This window comes from Diplodia seriata (assembly GCF_021436955.1).
Source record: "Diplodia seriata strain FDS-637 chromosome Unknown scaffold_5, whole genome shotgun sequence".
Lineage (NCBI taxonomy): Eukaryota > Fungi > Ascomycota > Dothideomycetes > Botryosphaeriales > Botryosphaeriaceae > Diplodia > Diplodia seriata.
Genome location: NW_027117312.1, coordinates 893,955 through 914,545, shown reverse-complemented (window position 1 = coordinate 914,545; position 20,591 = coordinate 893,955). Strand labels below are relative to the sequence as shown.

General features: G+C 56.7%; 6 protein-coding genes across 6 annotated transcripts; 4 read left to right on the top strand and 2 right to left on the bottom strand.

The window, feature by feature from the left end:
• Positions 1 to 275: 275 nt before the first annotated feature.
• On the bottom strand, positions 276 to 1,190 carry SEC65 (signal recognition particle subunit; the record flags this gene model as incomplete). Its single annotated transcript, XM_066776722.1, has 2 exons — positions 276 to 589; positions 686 to 1,190. 2 exons carry the CDS (start codon positions 1,188 to 1,190, stop codon positions 276 to 278), a joined length of 819 nt encoding a protein of 272 aa, XP_066632564.1.
• Positions 1,191 to 2,337: 1,147 nt separating this feature from the next.
• On the top strand, positions 2,338 to 4,618 carry SLS55_005271 (uncharacterized protein; the record flags this gene model as incomplete). Its single annotated transcript, XM_066776721.1, has 6 exons — positions 2,338 to 2,680; positions 3,058 to 3,168; positions 3,217 to 3,404; positions 3,790 to 4,242; positions 4,295 to 4,373; positions 4,428 to 4,618. 6 exons carry the CDS (start codon positions 2,338 to 2,340, stop codon positions 4,616 to 4,618), a joined length of 1,365 nt encoding a protein of 454 aa, XP_066632563.1.
• Positions 4,619 to 7,536: 2,918 nt separating this feature from the next.
• LKH1 (serine threonine protein kinase CMGC group) lies at positions 7,537 to 9,809 on the top strand (the record flags this gene model as incomplete). Its single annotated transcript, XM_066776720.1, has 6 exons — positions 7,537 to 8,334; positions 8,386 to 8,464; positions 8,514 to 8,861; positions 8,917 to 9,379; positions 9,441 to 9,528; positions 9,582 to 9,809. The coding sequence occupies 6 exons, from the start codon at positions 7,537 to 7,539 to the stop codon at positions 9,807 to 9,809; spliced, it is 2,004 nt and encodes a 667-aa protein (XP_066632562.1).
• Positions 9,810 to 10,551: 742 nt separating this feature from the next.
• SLS55_005269 (uncharacterized protein) lies at positions 10,552 to 11,026 on the top strand (the record flags this gene model as incomplete). Its single annotated transcript, XM_066776719.1, has 2 exons — positions 10,552 to 10,614; positions 10,688 to 11,026. The coding sequence occupies 2 exons, from the start codon at positions 10,552 to 10,554 to the stop codon at positions 11,024 to 11,026; spliced, it is 402 nt and encodes a 133-aa protein (XP_066632561.1).
• Positions 11,027 to 13,729: 2,703 nt separating this feature from the next.
• SLS55_005268 (uncharacterized protein) lies at positions 13,730 to 16,431 on the top strand (the record flags this gene model as incomplete). Its single annotated transcript, XM_066776718.1, has 4 exons — positions 13,730 to 14,850; positions 14,902 to 15,427; positions 15,482 to 15,625; positions 15,676 to 16,431. 4 exons carry the CDS (start codon positions 13,730 to 13,732, stop codon positions 16,429 to 16,431), a joined length of 2,547 nt encoding a protein of 848 aa, XP_066632560.1.
• A 1,796-nt stretch (positions 16,432 to 18,227) lies between these two features.
• On the bottom strand, positions 18,228 to 19,142 carry SLS55_005267 (uncharacterized protein; the record flags this gene model as incomplete). Its single annotated transcript, XM_066776717.1, has 1 exon — positions 18,228 to 19,142. The coding sequence occupies one exon, from the start codon at positions 19,140 to 19,142 to the stop codon at positions 18,228 to 18,230; it is 915 nt and encodes a 304-aa protein (XP_066632559.1).
• Between the last annotated feature and the right edge of the window lie 1,449 nt (positions 19,143 to 20,591).

Sequence of the window (20,591 nt, the reverse complement as noted above, 5' to 3'; positions counted from 1 at the left end):
GCAGCAAGAGCTAAAGCCTACTTTCATCTGTAGACTGGATAGAGTCTTCCAGAGATACAGTGCAATTGAGTGCTGGGCTCTTCCTGCCATGCAAACAGCGAAAAGGGGAAAGATTGCCTTGTTACCCGGCAAAGTTGGGAAGGCAATTCTCCAGGTCGCCCGGCGCTTAAGGCCATACCCCCTTTCTTTCTCCTCCTCTCTTCACCACGTGCAATCCCCATAGTGCGATATCATGGGTGAAGGAAGGTCTTGAACTCCGTGAGACCGTCTCCCGCTCAAGCCTTGCCCTTCTTCTTGTCCTTCTTATTCTTTTTTCCTCCAGCGGCGCTGTCGCTGGCATTGCCCGAGCCGGGCATTTCACCTTGCATCTCGGCCATCATGTCCTTGAACATGTTCTCGCTAACGCCGCCCCCGCTGAGAGCAGGTGAGTGCAGCGGTACGATGGGGTTGATCTTCCATCCGCGGGGCACGGCCGGCGCTTTGAGCTCCTTGGGCGGCGGTACGCCGGCGATGCGTAGACGCATAGGCGAGTCTTCAGTCGTCGGGTGTTCCTTGAGGTAGGCAGAGACAAGATTATACAGATGGTGCTCTGGGTATAATGGTTAGTCTTCAAAAATGGAAAAAAGAATACTGATTACAGCTAAACCACGGGATATGAAGAGGTACAGCAACGGCAGAAACTTACTGTTCTTGACATTGGGGTTAACCGGTGCGCCGCCCTCCTCTTTGATCAACACCCTCACTCTACCCGGGTTGCTCCAATCCTTCGGGTGCGTCTTGCCCGGCTCGAACACGACCTGCGTCAGGCCCAAGGCCGCGACGGCATCTACCATCTCGCGCGCCAGCGGGCTCGGCACGGCCAGCTCCTTGCTGACGCGACGGCCTTCGGCGCGCGTGCGCGACGCATCGAAGTAGACCGGGTAGATGCACTGCCAGCTCTTCGACTTCTCCTGCATCTCGGCCTGGGCCGCGCGCTGGGCCGCGGCGTTGGGGTTGTTGTTGCCAGCGGCGGCGAAGGGCGACTGGGGCTGCAGCTGGGGGTTGAAGCCGGAAGGCCCAGCGGGGCCGCCGACGCCGGTGCCGGCGGGGCCCATCATGCTCTGGGCGAAGGCTTGCGGGTCGAAGTCGGAGGGGTCCATCTCTTCCGGTTCGCTGTCGGACACTTCCTCAATGCGGGCGTGGTGTGCCATGGTGCGCGGATGTACTGTCGGGCCTTGATGCGGGGAATTGGGCTGATGGTGTCGGCGTGGGAGTCCGTTGGGGCGCGTGGACGGAGAAAGTTCAGCGGATGGTGTTCACTTGAGAGAAGAGCTGTCTTCCCCACGCTGCTGACCGCCTTCGGGCTTGGCGTTTAGGTAGGGCGTCATGGCGGAAAGCGGCGTTTGAATTGATCCGGCCACGGAGGATCCACGCCCGGGCAGGCGGGCACGGAGCACCGATATCGCTTGCTGCTCTCCGCGTGTCGGAGATAATCTGGGCGGTTGTTGATCGCAATGGGCGCTCATCAGAACAGCGCCGGCACTTGGAGCCTCAGGCCGGGGCTGGCAGCGGCGGGCGAAAGGGCTCGAAGCGGTCTGACGTCGTGAGCGCAAGCGACGTGCAAATCCAATATTTGACCGTGCGCGCAGGAGAAGCACTGGACACGCCCCGGTACCGTTGCCCAGGGTCGTCGGGAGATCTGGCTGTCGCTCGCTGGCGTCAGGAGTGCCGGCTTTACCGAGAATCGGCATGCCGAACCACAGCTCTCAGGGCGTTGCGTGGAGCGTGCATGAAGTCGTCATGCTGGACTGCTCTTGACATGACATCACGCGCTGACGCTGGTGCGGAGGAGCACGTGTGGGGCACCGGGGTCGATATTCTGGTCCAAAGGGATCTTGTGGTGATAACAGACCTCGAGCTTGCTGGCCGTGAGCTTAATCAACGAACAAGTTGTCGATCGTTTTGCCAGAAGCTTTCAAACTGAAACAACGGCACTGCTAACCCAATCGCTATGATGCATGTCTCAGTACCATCGTCAATTGCGCCATCAACCGCACTAAGCCCTACCGTTGCCGGCCGGTCCGACGGCCGGTTCCTGTGTGTTCGGCATGCCGAATCGTCTGACTCACTAGTCGCCGTTTCCCCAGCCAACACAGGGTTTTGAATTACTGCATTGAGCAAATATCCCCTTGGTAGCGGTTCGTAAGAGTGGGGGACGCGTGGTGCTTTCGATAAGCTGGGATGCATAAAAGGCTCCCGTCCCCCCACAACGGCTGACACTGGATCAATAGCACTTGGTTAGCATTCCAGCACATTCTTGACTCTTGTTCAGATCGACTAACCTCGCAATACTCCACCATGCTACCTATTTCTCGGTCCGCCCACGAGGGTGCCGAGACTACAAACGCTTCCGGTATTCTCCATCGCAGCCTAAAGCACCTCCCTCTCAAGGTAGTTGGAGCATCGGGCAATTACCTCACGCTCTCCAATGGCCAGAAGATCCTGGATGCTACTGGCGGCGCCGCTGTATCATGTTTGGGCCATGGAGACAAGCGTGTCCAAGACGCCATAACGCGGCAGATGAGCGAGGTGGCTTATTGCCACTCGTTGTTCTTTAGTACATCGGCTGCTGAGGATCTGGGCCAAGAATTGGTCGCAGGAACCAATGGAGCAATGACCAAGGCCTTCATTGTCAGCTCAGGTATGTTTGGTATTCAAATTCTCCCCACGGCGGGGGACAAAAGAAATTGGCCCTCCTGCAGATTGTGCATCGTAATCAGGGTAGTTGAATACAAGGTCCGGACGAAAATGTAAGCTGTAGATGCACACATTTACGTCTAGATCTTAGGTTCAACTGCCCATAGAGTAGTGGAACACCTCTACTAGGCAGATGCGGGACGGCAATTTCTTTGGTCACCCGCTGTGTCCCCGCGCCAATGGCTTGCAGGTTATTGCATGGCACCTTAGTCATGTGCTCAAGAAAGTGGATACATGGGCATCATACCCACATTCCTCGACTACCTTGGAGGACGTCAGCAAGAGCATTCCGGTGAGCAGCTGCTGACAGACAATGTACAGGATCTGAAGCTATTGAAGCAGCAATGAAACTCGCTCGGCAGTATCATTTGGAGCTCTCGCCTTCCCAGCCTCAACGCACCAAGTTCATTGCCAGGAAAGAGTCGTACCATGGTACGACGCTCGGTTCCTTGTCTCTGGGTGGGCACGTGAGTCGAAGAGCACTGTTTGAGCCTATGCTGCTGGAGAACACCTCTCGGGTTTCCGCTTGCAATACATACCGAGGCAAGACGGACGGCGAAAGTGAGCAGGAGTACGTTGCTAGGCTAGCGAAAGAGCTGGATGACGAGTTCCACCGCGTCGGCCCTGAGACCGTGTGCGCTTTTGTTGCGGAGCCTGTCGTTGGTGCGGTAAGCCCTAGACCTTCCATCCCCTCCCTTCCCTTACCTCACAATACACCGTTTACACGTCATGGAAAGTAGAGTCAGCGATAATTGAGCGGGATTCATCTTCCGTGGATTTGTTTCACAGGAGCAGACGTTGTTGCTTCAAAATAATACGGGAAACTGAGGATTGCTGCACTCAGAAAAAGCTTTGTTACTCTGAGAGCTGTAGTACCTCTCTTGTCAGCGAGTGTTACTCGACCGAGCGTCATCAGTCACCGTCCGCATTCACGAACGATTCATCTTCTGGAAGAACGATCCAGGCTCAGCCTTGAGCATAGCAACTTCCCACGAGCAACAAACACCCGACATCACTACGTCGAGACTAAATTGCTGACGTAAAGCTCTACAGGCCCTCGGTTGTGTGCCTTCGGTGGCCGGTTATTTCGAGGCTGTCAAAGCCGTCTGCGACAAATATGGTGCGCTGCTCATCATGGATGAGATCATGAGTGGCATGGGCCGCACCGGCACACTTCACGCCTGGCAGCAGGAGGGCGTGGTCCCTGACATCCAGACCATCGGGAAAGGCCTGGGTGGCGGCTACGCCCCCGTCGCCGGTGTGCTTATCAACCACCGTGTGGTGGACGTGCTGCAGAAAGGCACCGGCAGCTTCTCTCATGGCCAGACGTACCAGGGCCACCCAGTGGCTTGCGCGGCGGCGGCGCAGGTGCAGCGAATCATTCGGGACGACAGTCTGTGCGAGAATGTCAAGAAGATGGGGGTGTATCTGGAGAAGCTTCTCAAGCAGAGGTTGGCGGACCATCCGAATGTTGGGGACATTCGGGGGCGTGGGCTTTTTTGGGGTGTAAGTGCAGACTGAGGACCTGATGTAGGTTGGTGGCTGACAGTGAGATTAGATCGAGTTCGTGAAGGACAAGGCTACGAAAGAGCCATTCGATCTGGGATCTGGGGTAGCAATGGGAGTACATGAAAAAGGTTCGTTGCGGCATGATACATCGTTCTGCTGATAGATACTAACGATCTTTCCAGGAATGGAGCCCAAGTACAGCATCTCGGTTTACCCGGGTACCGGCACAGCGGACGGCAAATCTGGCGACCACGTGTTGTTAGCCCCCGCGTATAACGTGACAGAGGCTGACGTGGAGAAAATCGTGGACTTGACGACTGGGGTGATCACTGAGTTTTTCGGGGAGCTCCAAGGCAAGGCCGTACTAGGTTGATGAAGAAGAATCGAGGATGTGTACGGCTCTTGTTGCCACTAGACAAACGATTGAAATGAAGTGCTTGAGCTTTTTGATGCGAAACAGCAGCGGCGATGCTGATCGGCACAGAGCGGGGAATGCATTGCGCAGCAGATGACTCTGCATGACGACCTTCCTCGTTGGAAAGAGACGGCGGTTGCGAGCAGGTGGCGCTACACCATCCAACCGCGAGGATCATCGCACACGAGCTGCAAGTGCAAATATCCGACGAATGTGAGAGACGGAAAGATGTTCGTGGACAGTGACATCGATAGGTATCACAATGGAGTCATCGTCGTAACAAGCAAGCAGCATTGGAGTCTTGCGTCAAGCCAGCCAGACTCTGCAAGATGTTCGAGTGTCCCAGAGCTCAAACGTTGTACACAGTGCTGGAGTTAGAGACAATGAGAAGAAGAGAATTCAAAAACCACTTTCGCGGTGGTAGCACGGCGGGTGACGAAAAAACAGCCCACCCGCATCTACCTAGTAAAAAAAATCAACATGGGATGGGTAGTTGAATACAAGGTCCGGACGTAAATATGCGAATTTAGAATCTATATTTAACGTCCAGACCTTGTATTCAACTTCCCACACAAATATTTTAACGCAATTTCTTTCGTCACCGGCCGTGGTAGGTAGATTTGGCTGCAGCGGCGATTATCACGCCACCCGTCACTGCTGGCATCGCGATCCTCGCGGCCGTCAAGTGGTCATCAGGACAAAAGCGGGTCGATGCGGATGTTGTCCCATGAGAACCGCAGGCTGGCAGGAGGAATGTGCGGAATTTGGAGTGTAGTTGAGCGCTGCAGTGCAAAAGTATCGGAAGCGAGCAGCGCGCGCGGTGAATTGGGTGATGATGAACTCCCGCGGACCCCTTGCGTTCGACGTCAGCAGTGTTGAATTAAAGTACACAGTCTTCTCCTCGCCGACAGCCCCTGCTTCCGCACAGGCACGCACGCGCGGATCATGAGGCCGGTGTTGCTTTATCTTGTTATTAGGAGTGAGAGCGATCTGCTTCGCTTGCCGGCGCGTTTCGCTTCCTGGTGCACGTTAAAAAGGCCAAGCTTCGACGCTCCGGTGTGCAGAGGAGGCCAGATTTAGGGGCACCCGCAGCCGCAGCGCCCTTCTTGAAGATTGGCTTGATTTCCGGGAGCTTCAGGCCCGCGGCCTTGCCGCCAGCCCGGCCTTTTGAGGGCGGCTGGCGCACTAGCGACTCGGGGACTCGACTCGGGCCCGGCACGGCGGGTACGGCGGGGCATAGGAATGCGCAGCCCCTGGCAGAGGACAGCGGAGAGCGTGTTGGGGGCGATTGATGAGTCGGCGTGGTGCACAACTCAGCGACACGGTGGTCAGGGTCGCGCGTCGTTTCTTTTGTCGTCGGTGGCTGAAGAAAAGAGGAGACGCCCCCGGCCAGCCCAGGCGCACGGCGACACCACCTTCGCCACAGCTGATGCGGCGCCAGACGCCAGACGCAACCGCCCGGCTGTGGGGAATTGCCCGCTGCGAGGCCGGCACGCAGCTTCGTATCCTCGCGGAATTGAGGAATGGGCCCTCACCATCACGAATTGCTACGGGCGATCAGGGCTGGGCCAGATTCCTTATTCAGAGCCCTACAGCTTTAGGAGCGTTGGCGGTAGCGGTAGCGGTCCTGCACGTGATCCGAGCGCGCCCAAGAGACGGCGGCTGCGGGCTGTGCGACGGCGACGGCGCTCGAAGACTCAAATCTCACCCTGCGGCGCGTGGTTTCAGGAGATCTCCTGTGACGCGGGCTGGCGGCTTTTGCGCGGCCTCCAAACCGTCGGCGTGCCGCTGAGGCCCAAAGCGTCCCGCGTCATTTCGGCCGCCGACGTCGAGTGCATGTGGGTTGCAGCGCCGAGTTGCGGACGGTGCCTGGCGCGGGTGCGAGTGAGACAGGCACCCGGCTGCAGTGGCCGTGAGTGCCTGCTGGAGCTGGTCAGCCGTCAGCTGCCAGCGGCGAGGTGTGCAGGGCGAGAGCGAGCGCGGAGAAGCTTCAAGCGAGGCTGGATGGAGCCGTGGGCGTTCCGGCGCCGCTTGGGGCGGCAGTCTGAGCACGCAGCAGCCTCCATCCCAATCCGCCGGCCCAGCCTGCGCGGCCCGGGCCCAGCACACAATGCGTGCGCGGCGCAGCTGGCCGGAGAGCTCCATCGCAGACCTAGGGACTGTCGAGGTGGGCGACGGGCTCTTGTGTGGTGCAGGGCTGTGAGGGCGCAGGCGTGCGGCCCGCGGCGCGTCCTCAACAGTGCATGATCGCTTGCGCCACCGCAGCGCGTGGGTGACGGCGCTTTTGCGAACGGAGTGATGGACCGCAGGCCCATGGCCCAGTGATCGAATTACCAAAGCAACGCACGTCCGCCTGCGCCGGCCAGGCATTTCTGGCCAGCTGCGAATCAGCGCGCATGCCTGCAAAAGAGGAGTGCAATTCGCGCTAACCCGCACCGAGTCCACCTCACTCTGTGCCTCCATCGTGCCCAGTCGCCGGCTCTGACCTCAATATCGCTCGCCCCAAAGCAAGCCCACCACCGCGCTGCCTCCTCCGCACACCGCCGTCTGGCCTCTGGATCATGCTCTGACGCCCTCGGCCCTCGCTGAAGAGCTTTCAGTGCCAGATCCAACCCGCCTCGTCCGTCATTTCCCGCCGTTTCCCCGTCACTGCCTCTTCCACTTCCGACCGGGCGGCCTGCGCAGCAAAGGCGCATTTTCGCTCCCGCTGCGCGCTGGCTGCAGCCTCGACACTCCCGTCCTCTGCCTCGACCGCTCGCCGCTGCGTTGACTGGTGCACGCTCTAGCCCGGTGAACGCCTTTTTCGCAGTTTCACTTCGGCTGCCGTCCCCGTCCTCGTCACGCTCCACGACTTCGGTCCTCGCACCGGCCTGGCCATGTCGACCCCTTCGACAGCGACCGCTGCTCTCCCTCCTCACCAGCACCACCAATACTATCCGCCACATCATCAGTCGTGGCAGCCACAGGTGTCCCAGCATGTAAATGGCTCGTCGCGTCTAACCAACTCGCACTACAACAACGCCTACCCCAGCCAGGATCTGCGAAGGACGGCCACGGTCAACGCTCGCCAGCCGCAACAGCCCGAGTCCTACCCCACCCACTACGCCGCCGACCAGCAGCAGCAATTGCCCAGCATGCCTTCCCGCAGGCGAACCAACAAGCCCGACTGGAGCGAGTTCTACAAGAACGGGCTTCCCAAAGAGGTCATCGTGATTGATGACGACACTCCGGAGCCCCAAGCGCCGCCCACTTCCAGGGCCGTTGCCGCAGTCGCCGCCGATCGCCACGCCGACAAGAAGCGCAAGACTGCGACATCGACCGCCTATGACCCCGTCTACCACCAAAACACGTCATACTCCACGACCGAGACGCCCATGTACGGCGGCACGCCTTCGAACCACACCATCTCCACCGACCGCACCGCCTCCGCCTTACACACTACTGCGTCGACATCGCTTGGATCGACGATTAGCAATGGAGCATATGCCGCTCAGCTGGATGATGGTATGGTCGGTCAGAAGCGGAAGCGCACGACGCGCAGAACCACACTGGATGAGGCCAAAGAAGCGAAGCGACGAGAGACCGAGCAGCAACAAGAACACTGGACTAGCTACATCCCGCCCAAGCAGCCACCCATCAAGGCCAAGGATGTTTACGTCAAGGTCGTTCCTGATGTAAGTTCGCCTTGGCCTCTTCGCCCATGAGCGCCCGCTGACTTATTGCAGAAATACCGCCCGAATGAGAAGGTCGATGATGAAGACGGTCACTACGTCGTTCATCCCGACGCAGACATCACGGAGAAGTGTAAGTGCCCTGTCCTCGCTTCGTTACCGCCCTGTGCTAATCGTCGCAGACCAAATAGTGAAGTTGCTCGGGCAGGGCACCTTCGGCAAGGTCGTCGAGGCTTTCGACAAGAAGAAAGGCAACAAGGTCGCTATCAAGGTTATCCGATCGGTCCAGAAATATCGCGACGCATCTCGCATCGAGCTTAGAGTCCTGTCGACGCTTGCTTCGAACGATCCACACAACCGGAACAAGTGCATCCACTTGCGCGATTGCTTCGATTTCCGGAACCACATTTGCATCGTCACAGACCTGTACGGCCAGAGTGTTTTTGACTTCCTCAAGTCGAACCAATTTGTGCCATTTCCCAGCACTCATATCCAAACTTTTGCGCATCAACTTCTCACCAGCGTTGCCTGTAAGTTGAAGCCTTTTTTTGCTTTTTGTAATACCTTCGCGCTAATGCGGCACAGTTCTTCACGACTTGCACCTCATCCACACTGATTTGAAGCCGGAAAACATACTGCTTGTCAACAATGCATACCAGACCTTCACATACAACCGGACAATACCGTCTTCTTCTACGGCTACTGCTCGTTCGGCTCGCCACAGAAAGGTCTTACTGAATCCTGAAATCCGTCTGATCGACTTTGGCTCAGCCACATTCGATGACGAGTATCACTCCTCCGTGGTTTCCACCCGTCACTACCGCGCGCCTGAGATTATCCTCAACCTTGGATGGAGTTATCCTTGCGACATTTGGAGTATCGGTTGCATTTTGGTTGAGTTTTTCACCGGGGATGCTCTCTTTCAGACTCATGACAATTTGGAGCACCTCGCGATGATGGAGGCTGTTTGCGGTGGCAAGTTGGATAAGCACTTGATCAGGCAGGTCCTGGCTAAGGACAGGGGACAGTCCCGCAACCCCGCTTCACAGTAAGTCGCGCCGCCTGCTTGCAATTTTTGAGAGACGTGGTTACTAATACTCCGACAACAGATACTTCAAGGGCCAGAAGCTCGACTACCCCAACACGGATACGCCCAAGGCTTCTCGGAAGTATGTCAAGGCGATGAAGCGGTTACAGGTAACAACCTCTTGCTCCCCTAATTCTGACCGTATCTAACATAAGCCGTGCAGGAAACACTCCCGCCTCACACCGATTTCAATGTGCAATTCCTCGACCTGCTTAAGAGGATATTCGTGTATGACCCATCAAAGCGGATCTCTGCCAAGGAGGCTCTCAACCACCCCTGGTTCACGCAGAGGATTGAAGATGACGGCACCGAGGCACTCAAGATCCGAAAGAAGCAGGAGCGGGCAAAGGCCGAGAAGGCAAGGCTAGCGACGGAGAACGGTTACCGGTGACCAGCTCTCGCGTATGGTCACATCACACGACGTCTCGACACAAAATTTTCTCATGTGCAAGCTCTTTCAAACTCGGTCGAGGGCTTTTGCCTCGGCGATACCACAATGACGACCTTTTCTTCATGAAAGGAGCATGGGCGGGCTTACAATCACATGGTCGGCTCCGGAGTTTCATATGGATTCTGTTGCAGGGGTTCACTTTTCTTTGCATAACTTTCATCGTTCAGACACAAAGGGAGCTGGCTATATCCACATACAGTACGCCCTCGAAAATATCGAGAGTGCGTCTAATCTCCGGCGTGCCTTGGGTTCAGGTACCGGTTTTCGAAGGGATCTTAGATGGGACGGGTAGCGAAGGCGCTAGAGCATCCACGGACGGGGCATTGCGGGGCAGGCGATTGATTCGGATCCGCGGAGGTCTGATGTATCCATAGATATAATCTCCTGCACAATCGAGTTTCGTGCGCCTCCAACACGATAGGCTCTGCAGCACCTGACACGCGTCACCGGATGCGGATGATTGACTGGTGGTCTGAGATCTGCGGAGATTCCCTGCAGGGCGAGTGATGGGGACTCCCGGCCGAGATTCGCGTGCCCGCAGGCCAGGGCGGTGAAGAGGCTTGGCGGGGACGCGGGTACCGCGCGGGTAAACACTCGGTCGAGCGTCCAGCGCAACACCAAGCCCAGCACGCGTTGTGCGCCAACCCCGTCACGCCTCTGCCCAGGCAACACGAAGTCCAAGATGGCGCAGGCGAAGCAGATCGAGACCTCGCTTCTCACGGAGCACTTCCGCTACACGCCGCTCGTAAGACCTCCGATTGCGCAGTTGCATCCACAATCGCCGTCAACGCAAGCCAAATGCTGACTTTCGGCGCAAGACCCTCATTGACCAGATAATAAACATGATCAATGAGCTAGTCAACCGCGCCGTCGACGCGGTCGAGGCTGGCCTGCTCGAGACACCACCATCGCGCCTTGGCTTCGCTGCCAGAGCCGCGGCGGAGAACACCATCCCAGACACAGACGGCGAAGGGAACCCGCTCTATCCAGAGGCGAGGAAGGAGATCGAGGAGGGTGTGCACCAATTGGAGACGCTGCTGGAGGCCACGGTCGACAAGAACTTTGACAAGCTGGAGATTTACTTGCTAAGGAATGTGCTCACGGTGCCCGAGGACCTGGTGCCGTGGGTTAGGTTGGCACATTATCAGGTATATTGATCGTTGCTGCTCGCTTTGAGCGACACAGTCTGCAAGACAGCTCCAGGATCAACCGGCATCTGACACGTTTCCAGGGCCTTCAACTCCCAAATGCTTCAACCTCCGCCTCGACCCCGCTACCGACCCCCGAATCCGTCCAAGCGTTGCGCCGCAAAGTTCAAGAGACCAACAAACTCCACTCCGCCCTCCTCGCGGAAAGAGCGCGCAATGACGCTTTACTAAAGCAGCTGCGCAGCCTGCTGGGAGGCAATCCTCAGAGCCCCTCGCTCGCTTTCCTGGCCTCGGCGTCGGCAGCCCGCAGTCTGGACATCTCGCTCCCCACCGACGGAAGCGCCGCGTTGCCCAAGCACGAGCCCTTGAGGCAGAACACGGCGTTCGCGCTGAGCCAGCTCCCGGCACTGCGGCAGATCCTACAGAACTTGCGGCCGAGGATTGCGGGGCTGGGCGCGCCCGGTGGAGCGGGGCCAGGGTCAGAGTTCGCCCGGCAGCGGAGCGAGTATGTGGAAAAGCAGACGAGAAGAATTATGGAGAGGAGAGGGATGGACGTTGGTAATGGAGAGGGTGGTTCGGAAGGCCTGGGGAGAAGAATGCTTCCGGAGGAGGTGAGGGGTATGGAAGCAGTAGCAGGGTTGGTCGGAGAGAAGAAGGCAGGAGAGAGTGGTAATGACGAGCGGATGGAAGAGTAGTGTGGGGAAAAGAAGGTGCACGGCATTTTGGAGCTCCGTTTCACCCGACGCTCTTCATCTGGCAGAGAAGTGCGTACTTGCATTGAGCAGGGCGTTTTGGCGTTGGCATCAAATGATACCCACATGAGCGGGATGATTGTAAAGGTAAAGCTCCGCACACTGCCCTGACGAAAGCGAGAAGTTGATATCCTTCAAGCAATCATGGCCCCACGAATCGAAATTTGGTTGGAAATACGAACGAAGGCGGCTTCGTATGCATTTTGAATAGAGACGGCTACGGGCACCTGAGGCCGCGAACGTCGAAAATCTATGGCGGTCTGTTCTGGAGCCTTTGGCCCGCCAAAATGAGCGGTAGCGAGTAATTTGGCAGTAATGCCAGTTGGCAGGATTTATTGCCTTTACTTGCACCTCAGCAGCAAGCGCTTAGAGTGGAAGGGTTCAAGCGCTAATCGGCAGGCGATCCTTCTTCGCCTGCGAGACGTGGCCTGATGCATAGCTGGAGCAAGTTTTTGTCCCTGCTGCTGATACATCAATGGCACGCATCCCAGGAGCAACGGGGGCCCCGGTCATCATGACAACACGTGGTCTGGACTGTCTGATCTTGTACTCAACTGCAGATGTGGACGGGCCAGTTTCCTTTGTCCCTGCTATAGCGGAGGAAGACCATCTTGCAATGTGCCTACGGGCGGTAGCTATCTTGGGCATAGTTCGGCGCTCGCAGATTGCTGGCGGTGGGTCGCCGCCGTGGGGAAGAACAGCAGGCGAGGCGCGCCGAGATGAAGTCGAGCATTCCTTTCCACGACATTCTGCCGGGGGGCGCACAGGCGGGTGCGCGCGCCGCTGCGGGGAAAACAAGCACAGCAACTCGGTCGCAGGCACCAGGCGTCCATGAAGAAGCGTGCGCTCTTCGCCTGGTGGCTCAAAGGACGGGAATTGCCGGATTGGGAACCGGATGATCACCGAGCGAAACCAAGATTCCGGCTTTCCACGGGCGGGAGGCGGCGTCATAATGCATGCATGGGCGAGATGCGCGAGTGGAGGGAAGTCCCTGCAGGCAGAGCACGGGCGGCGGTGCTGGGCTGCGGCGCGCGGGCAGTGTGTAGCGCTAGTGCCCGCGAAAAGATAACGCCTGTTTCCAGGTCCAGAATACACCAAGCTCCTTGATCACTAGCTGCGCTGCTCCCCTTTATCCGAAGACCCTCTCTGTCTTCATCGCTTTGCTGTGCCTCGCAGACCATTTCTCATCCCACCCGGCAAGGCGTGCACGCTCCACGCCGCTTGCCATTCACGTGCGGACGGCCAGTCACCCAGAGCCCAGTCCAGGCGCGCCATCTTCCTCTCGAGCGAACCTTGCCGCGCCAGCGCTTCTTTCCCTCCCCCAGCCCGTCTGTCTCTTCGCCTCCGTCCGCCGGCCTTCCGTCTCTGTAGCCCTTGTCGTCTTCCACGCGCTGCCGCCCGCCAGAGCCAGGATCACCGGCCGTGACAAACACACCCTTCGCCACATTCGTTGCCCGATCTGCCGTGCTAAAAGCAAACAGCCATGTCATCCGAGCCCGCGAAGCAGACCAATGACAGCGCGTTGAAGCCTCCAGCAGGCAGCTCCGGCAATGGTGGTGTCAGTCCCAGCATACCTCCCCGGAGTCCGGCTTCGAAAGGTGAGTCTTACGACTTCTTTCTTGATCAGTCCCATCTCTCCCGCTGTGCTGCTTCTGTACCTAAGTTCGAGACTGCTCTTTGGAGGTATTGAACGGAGACGGGGTGTGGCTTGCTTTCCCTTCTTCCCGCGCGGCGGGTAGCCGAAATCTGCAAGCTTAATGCAGGTCCTTTTACGGGCCAACTGCGTCGGCGAGCGGTTTCACAGCATTGCGCTGCGGCGGCGGTGTTGAGGGCGTGCTTCTGATAGATGCCGGGCACGCAGTGGAAAGAGAAGGAGCGCGGGTGGTTGCGCGACACCATTGGGGAAGGCACGCTTATCTTGGTTTATCTCTGACTCCGGCGACGCGTCTCGCAAGTACACATGACAGGTCTACTCCGCAATCTCAACACAGCAATTGCCTTCAACCAACTCCGTTCCTGCCTTTCCACTTCCCGCAACTTTGCCTACTTGATAGCACTTCTGCCCGTCGCAAACATGGCTTTTTTCCTGAGGATGCGAGACAGGATAGCCCATATTAACGCTCGACCAGTTGTCACTATTGCTGATCCGCAAATCTCGCCAACCATCGAAGCCCACTCGAAGGACATGGATGACGATGGCACTTTCACGCTCGAGCGCACTCCCTCAAAACAGCAGCACCGCATCAAGATTGGCAAGCGCCTCTCCGGCCGGCCTTTGACCGATCGCAGCATCTCGTCCAGCCACAGCGCAGCCGAAAGTGCCTTGTCGGAAATCCTTGCTGAGGACAGCGCTAATTCAGGACACCGCGGCCACAGTCACCATGTTCAGCCCCTGGTGGCCCAGGTCAGTGCATGGCTGAAGGAAGAAAAGGCAAGAAGAGCAGCTCGCAAAGCAGCGAAGCGCGCTCCTCCAGAGCCTACAGATCCCAGCATTCAGGCAAAAGTATCGAGCGATTCGGCCGACACAAGAGTCGACGGCGAGGCCGAAGCTGAAGCACGACGACCCTCTGACGCGTCTGAAGGCTCGGCCGCCTTGGATGCTCTCGAACAGATTATTGAGAAGGGCTTGTCTGCCATCGGCCACGAGGGCCGCAAGATGCCTCACCGCATCGGCCGCAAACTGAGACGCCAGTCGACGGCCGGCTCGTCTGATACCGAATACCACGATGGTGATGTACTTGTGCCGAGCTGTGATGTTGTCCTTGACAACAGCCGCACTCTCGCCTACTCTGGTGGCGGTGTCGACGAGGTCGACGTCGATGATCAGTTGACTCCGGGTACGAGGAAGTCTAAGGAAAAGCAGGCCTGGGCGACGTTCAAGTATGAGATTGTTCGTCTTGCACACACCCTGCGCCTGAAGGGATGGCGACGGATCCCCATGGATAGGAGCAGCGACATTGAGGTCGAGAGGCTGAGCGGTGCTCTTACTAACGCCGTCTACGTTGTCTCCCCTCCGAAGGATCTCCCTCCAAGGGAAGGAGAGGACGGTAGCGTTCATCCCCGCCCTCGCAATCCTCCTCCGTAAGTTTGACCTTGTCTTGAGAAATGAAAACGCGCTCATTGCTGCTGCAGAAAACTACTCCTCCGCATCTACGGCCCTCAGGTCGAGCATCTCATTGACCGTGAGTCTGAACTGCAGATCTTGCGCAGGCTGGCTCGCAAGAAGATCGGCCCTCGCCTCCTTGGAACCTTCTCCAACGGTCGCTTTGAGGAGTTCTTCCACGCTCGCACGCTTACTCCCAAGGACCTCCACAACCCGGACACTTCAGTCCAGATTGCCAAACGCATGCGTGAGCTGCACGAGGGTATTGACCTTCTCCCGCAGGAGCGCGAAGATGGTCCGTTCATCTGGAAGAACTGGGATAAGTGGGTTGATCGTTGCGAGTACATCTCAAAATGGCTCGATGCAGAAGTTTCGAAGGTGCAGAAAGGCTCTGAGACAACTCAAGATATTGGCTCACTGGCCGAGCTTGGATTCGTATGCGGTGTCCCGTGGGAGATGTTCCGCCAGACAGTGGAAAAGTACCGAAAATGGCTGATTGAAAAGTATGGAGGAACCAAGCACCTCAACGAGCGTTTGGTTTTCGCTCACAACGATGTAAGTGTTCATTTACGAACAGGCGCCATATGGTTACTGACTACATGATACCAGACACAATACGGGAACATTCTCCGACTTATGCCCCCAGGAGACTCGCCCCTACTTCTTCCTGCCAACGAGCACAAACAGCTTGTGGTGATCGACTTTGAGTACGCGAACGCTAACCCGCCTGGGCTGGAGTTCGCCAATCATTTCGTAGGTGGCTCCATCGTACATTCTTAGCTCATTGCACTAACGGGTAGCAGACCGAATGGTGCTACAACTACCATGATGAGAAGGCTCCTCAAGCCGTCAACACAAATGCATATCCAACACCTGCAGAACAGCACCGCTTCATCCGCTCTTACGTCACTCACCGTCCCTTCCAACCTTCTCAGAACAGCGATGCTTCCGCAGCCCCTAGCAATGCACGACCTCCCACACTGACCCATAGCTCCTCCATTTCGGCATTCATGCTCGATTCCCGCGCTCCGCCACAGCAGCTGCAAGAGCAAGAAGAGCGTGAGGAGGCCGAACTCGAGAAAGAAATCAAGCGTCTCATGGCCGAAACGCAAATCTGGCGTCTCGCCAACTCCGCGCAATGGGTCGCGTGGGGGATTGTGCAAGCCAAGATCCCCGGCCTCCCCGACTTCGACGACGAGATGAAGAAGAACACGGCTACAAACGGAGCCACCGAGCCCGGCGCCGTTGGGATTGAGGACGGAGAGCAGAGTTACATGAACCCGCAGGGAGACCAAGGGGTGGGCATGACCGACCCACTTTCCCCGGGGGCCGAGGCCATGGCGAGTGATCTCAAGGACAAGAGGCCAGAGGATGCTGCGGATGTGGGCGATGCGGGTAGCTCTTCGGGTGCGGCAGAGGCTGAGGAAGAGTTCGATTATCTCGGATACGCGAACGATCGCGCCATGTTCTTCTGGGGCGATGCGGTGAAGCTGGGCATCGTCAAGCAGGACGAACTGCCGGAGGAGGTCAGGGAAAGGCTCAAGATTGTAGAGTATTAGGGAAGAGGGGATGCAAACATGGAGTATCCCAGAATTGCATGCGAGTCGAATACGACGACAACGCAAGAGGCAATTTCAATCTTCAAGCTGTGCTTTACGGTTGCTGAGCTGCTTAAGGAATGGGTAGGTAGGTAGAAGCGGGGCAGGATTGACATAGCGCCTACAGGGCTGGCGGAAGCATTAGCAACGAGCTACGACTAGAAACAAATATATAATATGAAAAATCAGATGGCTTCCTACAGGAAGGTGATGTTTTGCTAAGCGGACCTAGCCAGACGACTCCTTTCGCTACGATGCAGAAAAAATACGAATGAGTTGAATTGGACTCCACAAGAGCGCTACCGCAGGTGCATCGTCGTTATTATACTTTTCTAAGTCTGGTGGGTGCATTCGATTAGGTTTCTCAACTTAGGGGATGCTTCCGATTTGAAACCCAGCCTGACACGGTGGATGAAGCATATGCTCACTCGTTTAACCAGCTCGAGCGTGTTCATATCGTCGTAGTGATAGAAACGGTTATTCGCTCGAAAAACCATCGTGTCGCGGGTAAATGTAGCTGTGCCGTTCTTACAGACCATCGCCCTTATCATGTAGCGTATAAGGTTTCGATTCGCTGGTGACTTCTTACACGCTTTGAACTCGATTACACTGTGTAGATCCAACCTTAGTGGGTCCTGGATGCTGGTGATAACGAGATGGGGTGGTAGTCGATCAGTTGCGAAGATACTTTTTTGAACGGCGAGGTCTCCGCATATGCTGCACTTAGATAGACTCTTCTTAAAATGAAGGGCGAGGAGCTCTTCGATACCCATTTCTTGGTCTTTGTTGTCGAGTTCCAGCGAGCCTTTCCGTATATGGTTGGTGGTGAACGGGCGCTGTTGGCACGCAGAGCATTCTTCGGAGTAGACTAGAGTGAACGCCGTTTGATTGAAATTTGGACCTACCCGGGCCTAGATATGGTCGAACGAATCGAAGACGTTGTGGCGAACTCTCCTGATCTCCCTCCAGCAAAGCCACAGTGACTTACAAGAGAAATTGTCCACCCGCATCTGCCTCATAGGAAAATTCGACATGGGATGGGTAGTTGGATATAAAATCCAGACATAAATATCAGTTTTAATACACATATTTACGTCCAGATCTTAAATTCAACTGCCTACAAATATGATGATGCGGCATCTATGTATTGTAGATGCGGGTGGGTACTCTTTTTTATCATCCGCCGTAGTAGGGGCTAAGCATCAGGGATTTAATAAATGGAATCATCTTCTCACGGGTAGTTGAATCTAAGAAGCTAACGTGAATGAGCGCATCTAAGGCTTACATATACGTTAGGATCTTGTATTTAATCCCCCCCCCCCCCCCCCCCCCCCCCCCCCCCATGGAAATATCTCTAGAAGCGGGCTAAACCCCGAGTTTAAGTATCCTTTCGTTTCTTTCTTAATAGCCTTCCATTTCCGTCCTAGCTATGATATGCTCTTTAAAGCGCATCACGTTACGAGGCTATGGGTTTCTCATCTAGTATCTTTCCATTATTATCTACCTAAGTGCGTTTTTGACGGGAAACACATTCCCACGTTAATCGATTGGATATACCCTTTTCAGTCCTGTCCATCCTATGCTCGGTACACGTGTGCTTCGATGTACGCAGAACGGTCCCATTGCGACCCTTAATATGCAAGAAGCCATCAAACGCCCAAAACCCACCAATGCTGCGCTCAACGACCCAACCAAAATGCTTCATCTTCCCCAGCCACGCCTGTCATAATACACGGATTTCCCATCCAAACTTCTCATCAAATCCCGCCCATCTCCACCTCCACGTCTCCTCCCCACGAGTCCGACGAAGGAGGCCTCAAGAAGTCCGCCTCCCCAAAGTCCAAAGGGTCCTCATCAACCGCCTGTCGGCGACCCCCAACACGGCCCCCAACATCGCCGCCGTTTCTTCTTCTCGATCTCGGTCTCGCAACCGGCCTCATCGGTGCGGCTAGGTTCGGCATGACCGTGTGACTCACTGGATACACCGTCCGCGGCGAGATCTGCAGCTCGTCGACATCGTCGCCCCGGGCAGGCACGGCCAAGCCAGTATTCAGCGTGGGGAAGAGGGGTCTAGCGCCATCGCCGGTATTTCCCCGCGCATTGTTCGCAGCGAAATCGTTCTCGCCAGTGTCTTCGTCCTCGTCGTCTTCGTAGCGGCGCTTGTTGGTGGGCAGCGAGTCGGTCGAGATGGTCGACGTGTTGGACTCCTGGCTGGAGAGGCCGAAGTCACCATTCGAAAACGCGGGCGCGTGGGCATCGACGGCGTGCGCGGAGGTCGCGCTGTCAGCCTCGAGGTGGAAGTAGGATGCTGCTTGCTGCTGGACGTCGTGACCGCCAATCTTGTGTATGCCGCAGAAGGGCAGGAGCTCGGTCGGGCGGTTGGTCGGCATGGCAGGCGTGAAGGTAGCTTGCGGCTTGTAGTGGTCATGCGACGGCGTTGGCTGGGTTTTGTGTGTTTTGTAGCCTTCCGGGACGGACTTGCGCACGCGCATGCCGACGTTCAGGAGCGAGGCTTGGACATTGGCGGGGACGACGGCCAGACCTTGGGGCGGGGCTCGGTTGCAGGTGGGTAAGAGAGCTGCATCGGGATCGGAGCGGTCGGCTCGGGCGAAGTATGAAGTAATTGATGGCTGGAAAGGACGCTTGGTGCGATGCGCTGAGGTTGTCGACATGGCGGGAGGGTGAGCTGCAGCAGACGGTATGGTGGAATTTGCTGGGGGGAGGCGGCGGATTTTGATGTCGCTAATGGTAGGGCAAGCTGTGGAGGATTGTACGACAGCGAGGTATGGAGTTGTGTGCAGTAGGAATGCGGTGGGCAGCTTGCGGGGGAGGGGGTTTAAAGGTCGGAAGAGCGCGCGCAGGGAGGCTGGTGTATCGTCCGTGCCCTGCGCGCAAGAGTCAGTCGCGTCTCACTGCGCGCGGCCGGGCAACCGTGACCGTGCAGCGCGTCAACGCCTTCCCCAAACGAGTAAACTGATTGCCCTGTACCTGATTGGCTCGTGACCGCTTTGCTTCAACCGATGTTGATACCCGCACTTGACGCAAGAAAGATCGGGTCTTGGAGTGATCTAGAACATCACGGGAAAACCGGTATTGGACGTATCTGTCCGGATCCATCTCAACAAGCGCGTGCTTCGGTCTCCCTTACTGTACTACGGCAACTCCACGAACAGGTATTCATCCAGAGACACAACACGATTCACCAATGGGCGCGAAGCCCGAGCTTTCCGACATGATTATTTGTGCCACTGTCTTACCGCATCCGCACTATTACACAGAGGCGCAAATGGCATGCTTTCATACGATGATGCTTCCGGGTGACGAATCCTTTGTCATCACGCCGTCCCTCCAATGAAGCCCCGGCTTTGCCTATTGACTGCAGCATGCAGCCTGTTCTACCAAGCGAGCCTATTCTTAGTCCAGCCTCGAACGCCTTGGTGAATCTGCAATTCAAACACCCCACTGTCACCGACCCGACTTTCAATACCTTTTCACACCCCGCGTCTACCTTCCGCAGATACCGCATCATTAGAATAAAATAGGCAGTTGGACATAAGATCCGGACGCAAATGTGCGTATTATAAACTTACCTTTACGTCCGGATCTTATATTCAACTACCTATCACGTAAAACTTTTCTATAAGGCAGAACCTATGACCCGATGCCGCCGATGATGTCTCCTCAATTCGTCCGCGTCCAGAATCGTTCCCTCGGCATCGACCGTGAACGGCCGACCCAGTTCCAGGTCCAGTTCGTACGGTGATGACGGCGACGTGTAGAAATCACTTTCTCGTCTTTGTTGTACCTGCTGTTGCTGTCGCTGGTCGTTCTCCGACCTCTGGTCCAGCGTAGCCCACGGCCACTCCCACCAGCTGCTACTGCCACCGCCGCTTTTACTGGCAACGCTATCGCGCTCTGGGATGACGGACAGAGGTCTCGCGCTCGCCGACCCTGCAGTTGCACTCCTCAAAAGAGACGGAGGTGGTGGCAATGGCGGCGGCGGCGGTAGGTGGCGAGATGGAGGAGGTGGGGGTGATGGTGATGAGAATGATTGTTGGTAATAGTGGCAGTCCAGGAGCTCCCGCGAAGTCTCCCGGGACAGGTCTTTCAATTCCACGTCG